General features: G+C 37.6%; 1 protein-coding gene across 1 annotated transcript in view; it reads left to right on the top strand.

Annotated features, from left to right (window-relative positions):
• cops4 (COP9 constitutive photomorphogenic homolog subunit 4 (Arabidopsis)) overlaps positions 1-19,055 on the top strand; it is a 63,041-nt gene that overhangs the window by 14,176 nt on the left and 29,810 nt on the right. Inside the window, exons 3-4 of the mRNA XM_063042191.1 lie at positions 8,538-8,689; positions 13,120-13,223. Coding sequence (XP_062898261.1) covers positions 8,538-8,689; positions 13,120-13,223 — 256 coding nt within the window. The remainder of the gene's footprint in view (positions 1-8,537; positions 8,690-13,119; positions 13,224-19,055) is intronic.

The raw sequence follows: 19,055 nt of genomic DNA on the forward strand, positions 1-19,055 counted from the left end.
GATGAACAGCATCCTGACATAGGTGTTTGTGTTGTCCAGGTGATTTAAGGCCATGCGAAGAGCTGTTGAGATTGCATTTGCCGTTGACCATTTGTGGCGATACGCAAATTGCAATGGATCCAGGTCCTTGCTGAGCCAGGAGTTCAGTCTAGTCTTGACCAACCTCTCAAAGCATTTCATCACTGTAGATATGAGTGCTACCGGGCGATAGTCATTAAGGCAGCTCACATTATTCTTCTTGGGCACTGCTATAATTGTTGCTTTTTTGAAGCAAGTGGGAACTTCCGCCCATAGCAGTGAGAGGTTGAAAATGTCCTTGAGTGCTCCCACCAGTTGGTTGGCACACGTTTTCAGAGCCTTACCAGGTACTCTTTCGGGGCCTTCTGCCTTGCAAGGGTGCACCCTCTTTAAAGACAGCCTAACATCGGCCTCTGAGACAGAGATTCCAGGGTCACCGGGTGCAGCAGGGATCTTCACAGCTGTAGTTATATTCTCCCTTTCAAAGTGGGTCTAGAAGGCGTTGAGTTCATCTGGTAGTGAAGCATTGCTAGCATTCATGCTATTGGGTTTCGCTTTGTAGGAAGTAATGTCTTTCAAACCCTGCCAAAGTTGTCGTACATCTGATGTCGGCTCCAACCTTGTTCGAAATTGTCTCTTCGCCCTTGAAATAGCCCTCCGCAAATCATGTCTGATTTTCTGGTACAGACCTGGGTCACCAGACTTGAATGCCACAGACCTAGCCTTCAGCCGATGACGTACCCCCCTAGTTCATCCATGGCTTTTGGTTTGAGAATGTACAGTAAGGCGTACACTCACTCACACAGTTTTTTAATTTTAGAAATATAGTGATTTTATTATATAAGAAAAAATCTAACCCACTACCAAGACCGAAGCTGATTAGTAAAAAAAAAGGAAAAAAAATTATTAGTCATCATCTGTGCTTTAACAGCAAATCAAAGGTTTTGAAAATAATTCAGAAAAGGTCCCCACTGTGTTTGAAAGTCTTGGCTAGATTCAGAGATTGAACATCGAATCTTCTGTAAGTTTAAACATGACATCACATCATGTAACCATTGAGCGTGAATAGGAGGGGCCGCATCTTTCCATTTAAGCAAGAGCGTCCTTCGGCTATGAGAGAAATGAAAGCCAAAATGTGCAAGTCAGATGACTCCAAAATACTATCCTTTCCTCCAACAATACCAAATAAAGTGGTCAAAGGATTAGGCTTAAAGTTTACTTTGAAAAGTATCGAGAAAGTTTGAAATACTTCTTTCCAATATTTTCCAAGACTCGGACATGTCCAAAACATATGAATGAGTGAAGCTTCTCCATTATTACATTTATCACAATACGGAGATATATATAAATAAAAACGAGACAACTTATCCTCAGTCATATGGGCCCTATGGACCACTTTAAATTGTAGGAGGGAGTGGCGGGCACATAACGATGAAGTGTTAACCAATTTAAAAGTTTGATTCCAAACTTTCTCAGAAATTGAAATCTGTAAATCTTGTTCCCAAAGATTTTTAATTTTATCTAAAGGAACACTTCTCATTGCCAACAGCATATTATAAATATTAGATGTAGATCCATTATAAAAAGGTTTCAAATTAAAAATTACATCTAGTAGATTCTTATCAAGACTTTTAGGAAATGTACTTATTTGAGACCGTAAAAAATCTCTTATTTGTAGGTATCAAAAAAAATGAGTTTTGGATAAACTATACTTAGTTGACAGTTGCTCAAATGAAAAGAGACTTCTCTCTACAAACAAGTCCTAGAAGCATTTAGTACCTAATCTATCCCATTCTTTAAAAGCCACATCAATCATAGAGGGTTTAAAAACGAATTAGAAAAAATGGGACTCGAAAGAGAAAATCTCAATAAGCCAAAGTATTTTCAGAATTGTATCCAAATTTTCATAGTATGTTTAACTACCAGATTATCAGTTAACTTACTCAGAGACAAAGGAAGTGAGGATCCAAGAGAAATAATAGAAAATTTATTGACAGAGTTAGCTTCTAAAAAAACCCACATTGGGCAATCCTCATGATTAATGTAATATAACCAGAATGTAAGATTTCTTATATTAACTGCCCAATAATAAAATCTAAAGTTTGGTAAGGCCAATCCTCCATTCTTCTTATCTTTCTGAAGATGTATTTTATTTAATCTAGAACGCTTATTCTTCCATATATAAGAAGATATAATAGAGTCAAGAGAATCAAAAAAAGATTTAGGAATAAAAACAGGCAATGCCTGAAAAAGATATGTAAATTTAGGTAATATATTCATTTTGATAGAATTAATTCGGGCAATCAGCGATAACGAAAGAGGCGACCAATTTGATAGTATCCTTTTTACGTGATTCAATAGGGTAAGAAAATTTTCTTTAAATAAACACTTATAGTTTTTAGTGATTGTTACACCTAAGTAGGTAAATTGGTTTCTTACAATTTTAAAAGGAAGGTTAGAATTTGTTGGTATCAAATTATTCAAAGGGAAAAGTTCACTTTTATGTAGATTTAATTTATAACCGGAGAACTGGCTAAAACAGGAGAGTAAAGAAAGCACATGGGGTAACGAAGTCTCAGCATTAGAAGTAAATAGCAGCAGATCATCAGCGTACAGCGAGACTTTGTGAATAGTGTCTCTCCTTAAAATACCGGTGATATCATTAGATTCTCGAAAGGCAATGGCTAAAGGTTCTAAGGCCAGATCAAAAAGCAAAGAGCTCAACAGACAGTCTTGTCTAGTGCCACGTTGAAGATTAAATGGTTTGGAATTATGAGAATTAGTGATAACCCTAGCGGAAGGAGCTAAATAAAGTAATTTAATCCTTTGAATGAAAATGGGTCCAAAATTGAATTTTTCTAAAGTTTTAAATAAATAATTCCATTCAACCCTGTCAAAAGCTTTCTCAGCGTCTAGGGATACCACACATTCCGATATTATGTTAGAAGGAGAATAAATAACATTTAATAACCGACGAATATTAAAATGAGAATATCGATTTCTGATAAATCCAATTTGTTCATCAGAAATGACAGATGGTAAAATATTTTCAATCCTATGGGCCAAAACTTTAGATAGGATCTTAGTATCAACATGAAGTAAAGAAATTGGTCTATAAGAAGAGCATTCAGTTGGATCCTTATTCTTTTCAAGGATAAGCGAAATGGAAGCCTCATAAACAGATTGAGGGAGTCTGCCCGACTTGAATGAATCCGAAAAAACTGAACATAAATGAGGTATAAGCAGTGAGGAAAGATCTTGTAAAACTCTCCAGAAAATCCATCTGGATCCAGAGCTTTCCTCAAATGTAATGAGCGCACAGCCTCAACAATTTCCTCAAAAGAAATGGGTTGTTCCAACAACTTTCTGTTTTTGGCAGAAATTGTAGGAATGTTTAGTTGGTCTAAAAAATTGTTCATTACAGTGTTATCCTTAGAAGATTCAGAACTATAGAGTTTAGAATAAAATTCTCTAGATGTATCATTTATTTCTAAATAATCAGTTGTCCTATCACCATTAGCTTTGCATATTTCTTTAATCTGCTGTTTAGCTATATAGGTTTTAATTTGATCAGCCAATAATTTACTTGTTTTATCTCCATGAATATAAAATTGACTTTTATCTTTTAGGAGTGGGTTTTGATTGGATAGATTAAAAGGAGATCATATTTAGTTTTAGTTTCAACTCATCTTTTATATAAGTCAGGTTCTGGAGCCAAGGCATACTCTTGGTCTAATTGTTTCAGCTGATTAGCTAAATCACTTCTCTCTTTATTAGATTTTTTTCTTAATACTTGCAGTATAAGAAATAATTTGTCCTCTAATATACACCTTAAAGGCATCCCATCTGATGAGACTAGAAGTCTCCTCTAACGTATTCTCTTAAAAAAAAGAGTAATTTGTGTCTCCATAAACTTTAAAAAATCTTTATCAGATAACAAAGTTAAATTAAATCGCCAAAACCTGTTTGTTTGAAGGAGACCAGGGAGATTTAAAGATAGGAGCACAGGTTTTAATGAAATCAGTAACAACTGCAGCATACTCATCCAGATTCGAAGATAAATCCCTGAATACAGCCCAGTTCGCCAATTCAAAGCAGTCCTGTAGACGCTTCTGTGCTTCTTCTGTCCATACCTTCTTGGTCCTCACTACTGGTGCTGCAGTCTTCAGTCTCTGCCTATACTTGGAGTAGAAGTACAGCCAAGTGATCAGACTTCCCGAAGTGAGGGCGTGGAATAGCACCGTAGGCATTCTTGACGGTGGTGTAACAGTGTTCCAGTGTGCTGTTTCCTCTGGTATTGCAAGTGATCTATTGATGGTAATTGCTTAGTGATTTTTTTTTTCAGACTGTCTTAGTTAAAATCCTCCAAAACGATGGTGGAGGCGTTAGGGTGCGCCGTTTTGTGCATGTTGATCCCATTGCTCAGATCATCTAAAGCCTGATTGACATTGGCCTGAAGTGGAATGTTTACCGCTACCAAAATGACTTCAGAAATCTCCTACAGTAGGTAAAGTGGACGACACTTAACTACTAGCTATTCCAGGTCTGGTGTGCAGAATTAGGATAGCACTGATATATTTGTGCCCTAAGAAGAGTTGATCATGAGGCATACTCCACCTCTGCTTTTGAGAGACTCTATAGATCTATCCTGACAGTGTATAGTAAACCTGTTGATCTGAATTGTTGCATCTGGTACAGAAGGGGTTAACAAAGATTCCGTGAAACAAAGGACATACGTGGTCCTAATGTCCCTCTGATTCAGCACCTTAGCTCTGAGATCATCGATTTTATTCACCATAGGCTGCACGTTTGCCAGCAAGATAGTCGGTATTGGGAGTTTAAAACCCTGTTTCCTTAAACACACTTGTATCCCTGACCTGCAGCCACATTTCCTGCATGCAACTGGCATTATTTCTGTCAGTTTTAAGCAGCGATAGTTCATTTAAGTGCATTAAGACATATTTGTTGACTGTACTGACCTTGGAAGCAGTTGTGCTTTTTAGCTGTATCAGGCTGAAACGAGAATATTTAATCGTATCCATTGAGAGTTCTGTTGTAAACGAGTCGCCTCGAGGCGCCCTGAAAGCTTAAATGATTGATGAAGTCCAAACTCATCTTGAGATCTGGATAAGCTTTTACTAACCTACTTGGAATAATAAACAGCCCACCTTGCATAATAATTTATGCAGGAATTAAATGAATGATTTTTACAAGATTGCTCTTTTTTCAGAAGCAGGAAAGTAGTCACTATCAGATTATATTAAATCTAAACTACAGTTGCAAGAGAAATTTTGTGAACCCTTTGCAAATACCTGGTTTTCTGCATTAATTACTCATAATAGACAGAAGCAATTTGCCTAAACTAATAACACAAACAATTGTACTTTTTGTGTCTTTATTGAACATATTGTTTAGTCATTCACAGTCCAGGCTGGAAAAAGTACGTGCACCCTTGTATTTAATAACTGGTAGAACCTCCTTTAGCAGCAATAACCTCCACCAAATGTTTTCTGTAGCCGCTGATCAGGCTTGCCCAACGATGAGGAGGGATGTTAGACCATTCCTCCATACAAAACAAAAATTCCTCCATCAGTATTTCAGGGATACCTTGCATGAATAGCTGCCTTCAGGTCATGCCACAGCATCTCAATTGGGTTAAAGTTTGGACTGTGACTTGGCCATTCCAAAACACGAGTTTTCTTCTTTTTAAACCGTTCTGTTGTCGATTTACTCTTGACTTTTGGATCATTGTCTTGTTGCATCATCCAAGTTCTATTAAGCCTCAGGTGATGGACCACTACCCTGACATTCTGCTATAAAATGTCTTCATACAATTTTGAATTAATTGTTTGCTCAATAATTGTAAGCTTTCCAGGCCCTGAGGCAGCAAAGCAGCCCCAAACCGAGAATCTCCTTCCACCATGCTTCACGGTTGGGATAAGGTTTTGGTGTTGGTGTGCAGTGCCCTTTTTACTTCAAACATGGCGGTGTAGATTTCTGCCGAAGAGTTCAACTTTTGTCTCATCTATCCACGGAACTTTGTCCCAGAATTGTTGTGGAATATCCAGGTGGTCTTCTGCAAACTTGAGATGTACAGCAGTGTTTCTTGAAGAGCAGTTGTTTCCTCCGTGGTGTCCTTCCATGAACACCATTCTTGTTCAGTGTTTTTCTTATAGTGAACATATGAACCGAGACTTTAGCTAATTGTAGCAATTTCTGCAGGTCTTTTGCTGTTACCCTTGGTTTCTTTTTCACCTCCTTTAGCATTGCATGTTGTGGTCTTGGTGTGATCCTTGCAGGATGCCCACCCCTAGGGAGAGTACATCAACAGTACTGAGTTTCTTCCATTTGTGGACAATTTCTCTTGCTGTGGGCCGATGAACAGTCAGGTGTTTAGAAATGTTCATGCATCTCTACTGTTTTTCTAAGGTCCTCTGAAAGTTGTTTTGATCAAGGCATGGTGCACATAAATAGATCTTTCTTGAGAAGAGCAGGCCCTGTCAGTAACCTGACTGTGTGTCTTTTTTATAGGGCAAGGCATCCCTACAACCCACACCTTCAAGCTCATCTCATTGATTCAAACATCTGATTCCAAGTAGCTTTTGTAGAAAGCATTATCCCGGAGGTTCATGTACCTCTTTGAACCTAGACTGTGATTGTTTAATGGTGTACTCAGTATTGATGAGAAGTACAATTCTTTGTGTGTTATTAGTTTAGGCAGATTGTGTTTTTCTATTATTCTGACTTAGATGACGATCAGAGCACATTTTATGAGTAGTTAATGCAGCAACCAGGTCATTGCAAAGGGTTCACAAACACTTTCTTGCAACTGTATCAAGCCCCAGGTAACTGATTAACATGAATGTTGATACATTTACAGTACAAAGACTAATGTTGATGAGTATAAGAACTAATCTTTTAAAAATAGACTTTTCTTTCTTATAGCCTTTCCTGACAATGGAACCTAGTTAATCGAGTTGTATTTTTAAGTGGTGGTTCTAAGCAAGAAATTACTTCACCCAATTAACAGCTCCATTTACTTGTATAAGGCAGTCATTGAACAAATGACATTGGTATATATTGCATTGAAATGTCATTGGAATACGTATTTCAGATTTGGATTTGACACACACAACAAAAACAAATCTAAACAAACAAAGCCTTGAGAAGAATCTAGCAGTTTTAAGTGAGTTTTGTATTTGCAAAAAATCTAATGAGAAGTATAAATGCTATAAATTTACCCAGTAATCTGAAATACAGTGGATTCTGGTTCAATGGTGGGCCATTGGTTCATCAGGGCAGCCGTTTTTATGGGACAACTCTTAGAGAACAAAAACTAATCGAGAAAATAGCCGAGATAAGACAAATAGCTGAAACAATAGCTTTGTTTATTTGGGACACTATGCCACTTAATTGGGACAGAAGACTGTTGTTAAAGAGTTTCTAACTAGCATCAGACACACACACTTGCGTGGCAGTTAGACACTAGACCGTGCTTGGAACAAACAGTTTTTAAAATAGTGTTAGTTGCATGTGCTTACAAACCAGTGATTACTGTTTCAGTCACTGTAGTTTCAAGCATTCAGGCTTGGAGATTCCAGAAATGGCCTTGAGTGAAAATGAAACTATTTCACTATTCAAGAAATTAGGAACTACGCAGAATTTGAAGGTCTCGACAATCATTGATTATGAAAATTTGGAGGATGCAATTGTCAAAAATAGTATGAAGACAGCCCATTATCTGTACTTGGGTGTCTGTGCTGATTTTGTTCATTTATAGTCAATAAAAACCACACGTCAGCAGCCACATTGCAGCAGGCGGGCCAAACCAGGTGAAGGTAGCAGGTGGCCTTATACCCCGAAGAGATAGGGCCATGGCCTGTCCTAGCACGTGAAGTCAGCTCTGGCATAATGGGCAGATGCGATCTACAGTGAGATCCAACAGCAGGAAGGTGATTCTGTGCACTGTGGACAGTGAAGGGCATGACAAGGTACTGAAGAATTCATGATCAACCACTGCAACCAAGAAAGACCCCAGATGTGATGACCTTCATACTACTGGACCCAAACTCCTGAGGTTGAGATAGTGCAACTTCCCCATTGCAATGGATTTTCCACTTTAGAAGCTCTCCTCCACAGGTTTCCTGTCATAAGATGGACAACCACCAAACCAGCTATTACGATACACAGAACTAATACACAGTTTTATAGTTCTGTAGTGTAGTGTTCTGATTTGTTCTGTATTTCATTTAATTACATAATCCATGACTCAGTTAAACAGTACTTTGTCTTTTTCATACCTTCTTAACTACTTCCATGAAACAGGCTAATTGGGGCCGTCGGTTAATTGAGCCATAATGTACTGGTCCCAATGCGTCTCAATCGGAATTCACTGTATTTGCAGTGTTAATCATGAATTGTGTTTTGTGAAGAGATGGACACGTCTGCATGTGGCAGTAAATTATTAGCATCATTTTATGGCAGGCATGTGGTTCATTGTCCTTCTCTGTTTGATACAGTGGTTAATGAAAACGTCAGTCTAGTGATTTCCCGGCAACTGCTGACTGACTTTTGCTCGCATCTACCGAATCTTTCTGATGGTACTGCCAAAGAAATTTACCACTTTACTTTGGAAAAGATCCAGCCTAGAGTTATTTCATTTGAAGAACAGGTAAGCCAGTGAGAGAATTTTATAAATGCTTTATTTTTAATTATGCCAGTGTAATCCTCTCACCATGGCTCGTACCAAACTCGGCTTGTTAGCTAACATCCATGTGACTCAGCATTGCATGGGTAATGGTGAGGCCACCTTCAGTTAGCAACACATGTCTAGGGTCAGTATGATTCGGGCTCAACCAAACAGTAAAGTCCGAATGTTCTGATGAGGGAATGAAAATTATGGCAGATGCTTTGTAAATACTGCATCATGAAGTTATCGTTCACCAGGAAATAACACCTTACACCAACATAAAATTAAACTGGAAGTATATTTACAGATATTTTGACTTTATAAACAGTTAATAGAGAAAAAAAGAAAAGGACCCCAGTACAGTTAAACCAGTCTAAATGTGCACATAAATGTTGGAACTCATTTCCGGAGCAGCAGGGTGTTTTGCTTTGATTACTCACACGCTGAACCCACATTCTGTGTGAAAGACACCAGCCGCAGTTCAAACCTCCCTTGAAGACCATTACTAACGAACTAGCTAACCCAGGAGTATCGGCACTTCCTCCTTTGAACCGTTTGTCTGCACAAGGCACTTCTTACAACAGGCTCTCCACTTTTCGTAGGATCTTCTGAGCATCTTCCCATCTTCCCTTGTGCTCTTCTCTGCATCTCCCAACAAAAGACCCAAACCAGACTATTGTCCTTCAGAAATCTGATCCCGTCCAGCTCTCTCGAATCTTCCATCGCATCCTACTGGGCAGAAAGTTATAACACGTACCAAGGCAAACCTGATTGGTTGACACTACATTCCTAAGTTGGACAAAATGCCTCCTTATCTTTAGCCGAAGCCAAAACACTCTTACTAACAGGACACACTGCTTTTGCAGAAAACTGCTAAAATAAAAATCCCTCACAGTATAGCAGTAGAAATCTTAACTGAGGCATACACAAGTATTTATTTAGTTGACATCCTTCATTCATTATTAAAGCGAAAAAATTGTGGATATTCTATATTAATGTAAGTTTATTTAACTGTGATAAACAGTAATGACTAGATTTCTGTAACTTATGTCGTTCTGAGAATAGTGTGAAGCAGGAGTTTATTCAAGGTGTACTTATAAATTCAGAGTGCATGCATTAAGTTATACAGTATATCTTTCATAGTAAATGCTGCATGAATGAGAAACCTCGGACTCAAAACAAAATGACTATACCTCACTCATTCTGAGCTAGCTTAAGTGTGCTAGAAATTATGTCTCGTAATGTCCTTAGGGTCTCAAGATGAACAGTTTTAAAAGTTAGTCGGATCTCCCCCTCCCGTCCCACTTTCAAATCTCTTACTAGCTCTTCTTTCAGTTAGTCCTGATGAAGGGTCTCGGCCCGAAACGTCGACTGTACCTCTTCCTAGAGATGCTGCCTGGCCTGCTGCGTTCACCAGCAACTTTTATGTGTTGCTTGAAATTCCAGCATCTGCAGATTTCCTTGTGTTTGGTATCTCTTTTGTCTTGCTTTCAGTGATCCCTTTTTAAAAGTTCTGCAGTGCAGGTATCTATGATTTACAGTCAGTTGTCCTTTAAGTGAAGAATGTGCAGTGAAAATTATGACTGAGAAAGTGCTCAGGAAGCTAATGGTCTGAGGGTGGATAAATCTCCTGGACCTGATGGAATGCACCCTCGGGTTCTGAAGGAAGTAGCTGGAGAGATTGCGGAGGCTTTAACAATGACCTTTCAAGATTCTGGCATTGTACCCGATGACTGGAAAGTTGCAAATGTTACTCCATTATTTACAAAGGGTGTGAGGCAGCAGAAAGGAAACTATAGACCTGTTAGTCTGACATCAGTGGTTGGGAAGTTGTTGGAATTGATTGCTAAGAATGAGATTACGGAGTACCTGGAGGCACATGACAAGATAGGCCAAAGCCAGCATGGTCTCCTGAAAGGAAAATCCTGTCTGCCTAACCTATTGCAATTTTTTGAGGAAATTACAAGCAGGGTAGACAAAGGAGATGCAGTGGATGTGGTGTACTTGGATTTTCAGAAGGCCTTTGATAAGGTGCCACACATGAGGCTGCTTAGCAAGATAAGAGCTCATGGAATTACAGGGTAGTTACTAGTATGGGTGGAGCATTGGCTAATCAGCAGAAAACAGAGAGTGGGAATAAAGGGATCTTATTCTGGCTGGCTGCTGGTTACTAGTGGAGTTCCACAGGGGTCGGTGTTGGGACGGTTGCTTTTTACGATGTACGTCAGTGATTTGGACTGTGGATTAATGGATTTGTAGCTAAATTTGCCGATGATACAAAGATAGGTGGAGGAGCGGGTAATGTTGAGGAAACAGAGAGCCTGCAGAGAGACTTGGATAGTTTAGAGGAATGGGCAAGGAAGTGGCAAATGAAATATAATGTTGGGAAGTGTATGGTCATGCACTTTGATGGGAAAAATAAATGGGCAGACTATTATTTAGATGGGGAGAGAATTCAAAATGCAGAGATGCTAAGGGACTTGAGAGTCCTTATGCAGGATTCCCTAAAGGTTAACCTCCAGGTTGAGTCAGTGGTGAAGAAGGCGAATGCAATTTTGGCATTCATTTCTCGAGGTATAGAATATAAGAGCAGGGATGTGATGTTGAGGCTCTATAAGGAGCTCATGAGACCACACTTGGAGTATTTTGTGCAGTTTTGGGTTCCTTGTTTTAGAAAGGATATATTGACAATGGAGAGGGTTCAGAGAAGATTCATGAGAATGATTCCAGGAATGAAAGGGTTACTATATAGGAACATCTGGCAGCTCTTGAGCTGTATTTCCTGGAGTTTAGGAGAATGAGGGGGGATCTCATAGAAACATTCCGAATGTTAAAAGGCCTGAACAGATTAGATATGGCAAAATTATTTCCCACAGTAGGGGAGTCTAGGACAAGAGGGCACGACATCAGGATTGAAGGACGTCCATTTAGAACAGAGATGCAGAGAAATTACTTTAGTCAGAGGGTGGTAAATCTGTGGAATTTGTTGCCACAAGCGGCTGTGAAGGTCAAGTCATTGGGTGCATTTAAGGCAGCGATAGATAGGTTCTTGATTAGCCAGGGCATCAAAGGGTATGGGGAGAAGGCAGGGGAGTGGGGATGTCTGGAAGAATTGGATCAGCCCATGATTGAATGGTGGAGCAGACTTGATGGCCTACTTCTACTCCTCTATCTTATGGTCTTATGGTCTAATTATCCTTGACGATTAGACAGAGAGCTCTCAATATATCATCTAAATGAGGTGTAAATAAAACCATATTTAATTGCCTAATTATTAGTTTAAAATTTTCTCAGAACAGAATGGAATGTCACAGAACATAACTACATACAGTGGATGCATTCCCTGGGCACAGTTTAGTTCACCACCTATCATGAATACTTAGTTGAGTATTGTTTTGAGGATTATTTATCACCTTGATGAAGGTTAGCATTTGAACAGCCCATGGAGTTGACCCTCTGTTGCCTGTTTCAATTTTGAATGGTGCATGGAATGCCCTGGTTAAGATTTTTACTGCCATGCTGCAGGTATTTCATTATTAGTAGTTTTCTGTTAAATCAATGTGCCATGCTGGAAAGTGTGTTTTGGCTTTGGCTAAAATGAGGACACATGTTGTCCAACTCAGGAATGTGAGTCAGTTGGTCAGGATTGTGGGGAAGAGTTTTCTGAAGGTCAGTAGTCTGGTTCATGCATCTTTTTTGGCAGGAGCTGGGAGGCGACAGGAGGGAAGATGACTGAGGATGCTGTCCTTATTGCACAAGGTGCTTTGTGCAGATGAATGGTTCCAAGGAGGAAGGGCCAATACTCCCGTGGGAGAGCCCATTAGTTTGAGATGGGTTTTGAGTGGTGTTCGGAATGTGGTGTGTGCTTTAACCCAGACTGTGGGTCCAGCACCTGAGTGAAAAGGACAACTTCAAAATGAGCTCCAACTGTGTGCAGCTTTGGACTGGATTAACTGTAATCGGCCCTTTTTTTCCTTTTCTTTTTACCTACTAACTTCGATAAAGCTGAAATTTGTAAATATACTTCCTTTATATTTTTAAGTGGTGTATGATCTGTTATATCTTGCTGACTGTATAATTGTGTATGGGCAGTATTTACGTAGCATCTTCTCAAATCGAGACTTCTTTAATTGGAACATCATGATGTTCCTGTTTAGTTGAACCCCAACTCATACCAATTCTAGACGCCTGTTGTTTATGAAAGGTGGCCTTCTCACTGCTGAGTCCCGTGGCTGTTAGTGGGGCCAACAGCGAGCCAAGTTTGCATACAAGTCCAGTGAGGGAGTGACGTGTATGAGGATAGAATTCCATCCATTGAAGTGGATTGGCGTGGGTGGAAGGGGCAGGGCAAGTGGGCAGATAAATACAAATGCGTTTGTTGTGTGGTCATGGCTGTTGTGTTTATTTTGCAGGTAGCTTCTATAAGGCAGCATCTAGCCACCATTTATGAGAAGGAAGAAGACTGGAGAAATGCAGCTCAAGTTTTGGTGGGAATTCCACTGGAAACTGGACAGAAGTATGTAATTGTCTGCGACTTGATTCTTTTCTGAAATGTATCATGCAGCTTTTAACTATTTAAAATAAGCTGGTTCCTTTCAAAATTAATATCTATGAACCACTATAGAAAAACACTGAACAATTTATTTGTGTAAAACAATGATAATCCTCATTTGCAATCTTTTTTTTTTTTTTTTAAATCTTTTTATTGAGTAAGTATACAAAAAAGGTAAGCCATATAAACATTAATACAATGTTAAAGTATAATAAAATTCCAAAAGATAACAATACCAAAAAGAAAATACTACAAACAATGTAATTTAAGCATAAGAAAGCAAGATAACATAATAGTATACTAGATTTTATATATATCAATGGAAAAAAAAGAAAAAAAAACCCCAAAAAAAAAAACCCACCGTGCAACTAACTAAAAGCAAAGCAAAGCAATGGGCTAACTTGAAACCAAACAGAGTTAAACTTAAAATCACGTCCTCAATCCCGACCTCCATTAAAACAGTGAAAAAAAAACAAGAAGGGTAAATATTACATTAAATGAAAATATCGAATAAAAGGTCCCCAAATCTGTTCAAATTTAAATGAAGAATCATAAAGATTACTTCTAATTTTCTCCAGATTCAAACATAAAATCGTCTGAGAAAACCAAAAAAAGGTAGTTGGAGCATTAAGCTCTTTCCAATGTTGTAAAATACATCTTTTCGCCATTAAAGTAAGAAATGCAATCATTCTACGGGCTGAAGGGGAAAGATTACTAGAAATTTTAGGTAGTCCAAAGATAGCAGTAATAGGGTGAGGAGAGATATCTATATTTAATACCTTAGAAATAATATTGAAAATATCTCTCCAAAAAGTTTCCAAAGTAGGGCAAGACCAAAACATATGAGTTAAAGAGGCTATCTGCCCCGAACATCTATCACAGAAAGGATTAATATGCGAGTAAAAACGCGCTAACTTATCTTTGGACATATGTGCTCTATGAACCACTTTAAATTGAATTAGGGAATGTTTAGCACAAATAGAGGAAGTATTAACTAATTGTAAAATCTGCCCCCAATCATCCACAGAAATGGTAAGCCCCAATTCCTGTTCCCAATCTACCCTAATCTTATCAAATGGAGCTTTCCTAAGTTTCATAATAATATTATAAATCATAGCCGATGCACCTTTCTGACATGGATTAAGGTTAATTATCGAATCTAAAATATATATAGGAGGAAGCATTGGAAAGGAAGAAAGTATAGTACTTAGGAAATTTCTAACTTGTAAATATCTAAAAAAATGTATTCTTGATAAGTTATATTTATTAGATAATTGTTCAAAAGACATAAGGGAACCATCTAAAAATAAATCCAAAAACCGTAAAATACCCTTAGTCTTCCAAGTTTGAAAAGCGCGATCCGTAAAAGAGGGAGGAAAAAATATGTTACCTAAAATAGGAATCGCTAACCCGAATTGATTAAGATCAAAAAATTTTCTGAATTGAAACCAAATGCGCAAAGCATATTTAACTATCGGGTTAGAGACCTGCTTAAGGCGTTTCGAATCAAAAGGAAGAGAGGAACCTAAAATAGAACCAAGTGTATAACCCTGAACAGATTGTAATTCCAATGCTACCCATTTAGGAATAGATAGTATGTCCCGGTCAAGTAACCAAAATTTCATATGTCGAATATTAATAGCCCAATAATAAAATCTAAAGTTAGGTAATGCTAAACCTCCATCTCTCTTAGCTTTCTGTAAATGTATTTTACCCAGTCTCGGATTCTTATTCTGCCAAATAAATGAAGAAATTTTAGAGTCAACTTTATCAAAAAAAGATTTAGGAACGAAAATTGGTAATGCCTGAAACACATATAAAAATTTTGGCAAAAAAAACATCTTAACTGCATTAATACGACCAATCAAAGTTAAATATAAGGGAAACCATTTAGATGAAAGTTGAGTAATATGGTCTATTAATGGTAAAAAGTTAGTCTTAAATAAATCTTTATGTTTACAAGTAATTTTAATCCCAAGATATGAAAAGTAATTATTAATCAATTTAAATGGAAATTTATAATATAAGGGAAGATGTTTATTAATCGGAAAAAGTTCACTCTTACTAAGATTTAATTTATAACCTGAGAAAAGACCAAATTGTGCTAATAACTCTAAAACAGCAGGAATGGATCTCTCAGGATTAGAAATATATAAAAGTAAATCATCAGCATAGAGTGATAATTTATGGGACTTTAATCCCCGAGTTATCCCAGTAATATTTGAAGATTCTCGAATAGCAATTGCAAGAGGTTCTAATGCAATATCAAATAATAGGGGACTAAGAGGACAGCCTTGTCGAGTACCACGAAAGAGAGGAAAAAAAGGTGAGTTTAAGGAGTTAGTACGAACCGAGGCTACAGGGGAGTGATATAACAGTTTAATCCAGGATATAAATTTCAAGCTAAAATTAAACATTTCAAGCACCTTAAATAAATAAGGCCATTCTACTCTATCAAAAGCTTTCTCGGCATCTAAAGAAATAACACACTCAGGAACATTTTGTGAGGGAGTATAAACGATATTTAACAATGTACGAATATTATAAAAAGAGTAACGACCTTTAATAAAACCCGTTTGGTCTTCCGAAATAATAGAAGGAAGTACTTTTTCTAGTCTATTTGCTAATAACTTAGAAAAAACTTTAGAATCAACATTTAATAAAGATATTGGTCTATAAGATGCACATTGAGCAGGGTCTTTATCCTTCTTTAGTATTAAAGAAATTGATGCTCTATTAAAAGATTCCGGAAGTTTACCAAGTTTCAAAGAAGCCTCAAAAACCTTATAGAGCCAAGGAATCAATAAAGAAGCAAAACATTTATAAAATTCAACGGTAAACCCATCAGGGCCAGGAGCTTTCCCCAGATTCATAGAAAAAATAACATTCTTAATCTCATCCATTGTAATGGAAGTATCTAATAAAGAAGACATATCCTGTGAAATCTGAGGGAAGTCTAACTTATCTAAAAAATCATTCATATATTTAGAATCTCGAGGAGACTCTGATTGATATAAAGAAGAATAAAAATCACAAAAGGTTTGATTAATCCCCACATGATCCAATATCAATCGATCATTTTGGTTATAAATCTGATTGATTTGAGATTTAACATAATTAGATTTCAATTGATTAGCCAGCAGCTTGCCAATTTTATCACTGTGAACATAAAAATCACTTCTTGTTTTCTTTAATTGGTTTACAATCGAGGACGAGAGTAGTAAACTGTGTTCCATTTGAAGTTCAGTTCTTTGTTTGTATAGCTCCTCAGAAGGAGCCATAACATATTTCTTATCAATTTCTTTAATCTTGTCCACAATTGCCATCTCCTCCTGCTTCTGTTTCTTCCTCAAAGCAACGGAATACGAAATAATCTGACCCCGAATATAGGCTTTAAAAGTGTCCCAAAGAGTGTTAACCGAAATATCTTCTGTATGGTTAATTGTAAAAAAAAGCTCAATCTGTTCATTCATAAAATTAACAAAGTCCGAGTCCTGAAGCAACAGCGAATTAAAACGCCATTGTCTATTGTTTGGTATATTGGCCATAATTTTAATAGAAAGCTTAAGTGGAGCATGATCCGAAATGGTTATAGAATCATAATCACATTTAATCACTGAAGGAATGAGACGAGAATCAATGAAAAAATAATCAATTCTTGAATAGGAATGATGAACATGTGAAAAAAAGGAAAAATCTTTTTCCTGAGGATGCAGAAAACGCCAAATGTCCGTCGACCCAGAATCAGAAAGGAAAAAATTAATCAAATTTGCAGATTTATTAGGTAAAGTCCGTAAAGGAGCCGAACGGTCCAAAGCTGGAGATAAACAGGTATTAAGATCTCCGCCCCAAATCAATGAAAACTCGTTCAAATTCGGAAACTGATCAAACAATGATTTATAAAATTCCGGACAATCCATATTAGGAGCATAAACATTAACCAAAACTACTTTTTTATTAAATAGTAAACCACTAACCAATAAAAATCTACCATTCGGATCAGAGATAATATCCTGTTGTATAAAAGTAACTGAGGAGTCTATAAAAATAGAGACGCCTCGAATCTTAGCATTGGAGTTCGAATGAAATTGTTGTCCCTTCCAGAATTTGAAAAAACGTAGTCTGTCCCCCCTCCGTACATGGGTCTCTTGTAAAAATAAAATTTGTGCTTTAAGTCTCCGGAACACTTTAAAAACTTTTTTTCTTTTAATAGGATGATTAAGACCATTAGTATTCCAGGAGACAAAATTAATAATAGACTCCATAAATCCTAAAGTCAACCCACAATAGGGAAGATTGACAATAGGCGCGACCCACAAACCCGGAGAGGGAACGGAACATACAAAAGATACCGGGGAAAAGGACGCAACCAGTACTTCAATAATGTATATAGCCCAAAGAAAAACAAACTAAAACGTGAAGCCCCTCCCGCCACCCCCCAGCCCAAGACCCCAAGGCAAAATCTAAAGCAGACCCGCCAGAAAGAAGCAAGCGCTAAAACTACCCCCATGACTTCCGGTATACGCTCCCTAAAAAAAAGGTATAAATATGAAAAGGATCAGCTAATTGTAAAACAGTAAAAAAATAAGTAAAAAAAAGTTAGCTCAATTAGAATACACACAGAACAGAACAAAAGCCGGAAAGTATATATTAAAAAAAAACCACAATAAACCTCAAACTCATGAATAGACACAGCAACAAAAAAAATAGGATTATTAACATAAAATGATTATAAAAAGCAAAACAGAATAAAATTTAAAAAAAAACTACAAAATTTAAGGCCGCACAGGAAATACGTAAGATGACAAAAGGGAAGTAACCACCCAGAATCCCCTGGGAAAAGAAAGAAATGACGCAGTTAAAAAGAAAGTTTAGCAGCCATATTAAGAAATCGAAAGTAAACTTTTCTGCCCAAATAGGGCACAGAAAAGTTAAAACCAACCAATTCACAGCCTCCGATCAACGGAGAAAATTAAAAAAAAGGCAATTAAGATGTTGAAGATGAAAGTTGATCCAGATAACTCTGGGCATCCGATAGAGAATCAAAAAAACGAAGGGCTCCATCTGACATGCGAATCCTTAGACGTGCAGGGTACAGCAGCGCTGGTCTTAAATCCATCTTATAGAATTCCGACATCACGGATCTGTAACGGACCCGTTGGTCCCAGATTGGTTTACTGAAATCTTCCACGAATCGGAACTTAAGATCCGAAAAATCAATGAAACCTTTAGATCGAGCGAATCGAAACAGTCTCTCCTTGTCTTGAAAGTAATGAAAACGTAAGATAACATGCCTAGGTCTATCTGACCTAGACGAGTATGATGGGATTCTGTGAACACGATCCAGTAGCGGTGGTTGGTCAGGAAATACAGTAGGGAATGCATCTTTTAAAAGTTGGGAGAAATATTTCATAGGGTTATTAGCTTCCACGGCTTCCCTGACGCCAATCATTCGTAAATTCTGCCGTCGCATTCTAGATTCCAAGTCAGAGTTTTTAAAAGTCAAAAAGTCAAGTTTCTTCTTCATTACATTAATTGTTTCTTCGACTTTCCCCATCTTAAGCTCACTTTGTTGCGCGGATTTTTGAAGATCAGATATAGCCGACTGATGTTCCGCAATACATGTTTGCATCTTATCAATTAAATCGGCAATTTTCTGGAACTTAGTTGAGATTTCCGTATGAATCAGGTCTTTAACAAAGCCCATAATTTCTGTACGAATCATCTCCCTAACAGAGGTTGAAATTTCCCTCTGAATTAACTCCGATATCGCTTTCAAAGTCACCGGTGATTCAG

The sequence above is a fragment of the Mobula hypostoma genome, chromosome 3 (assembly GCF_963921235.1).
Source record: "Mobula hypostoma chromosome 3, sMobHyp1.1, whole genome shotgun sequence".
In the NCBI taxonomy this organism is placed as follows: domain Eukaryota; kingdom Metazoa; phylum Chordata; class Chondrichthyes; order Myliobatiformes; family Myliobatidae; genus Mobula; species Mobula hypostoma.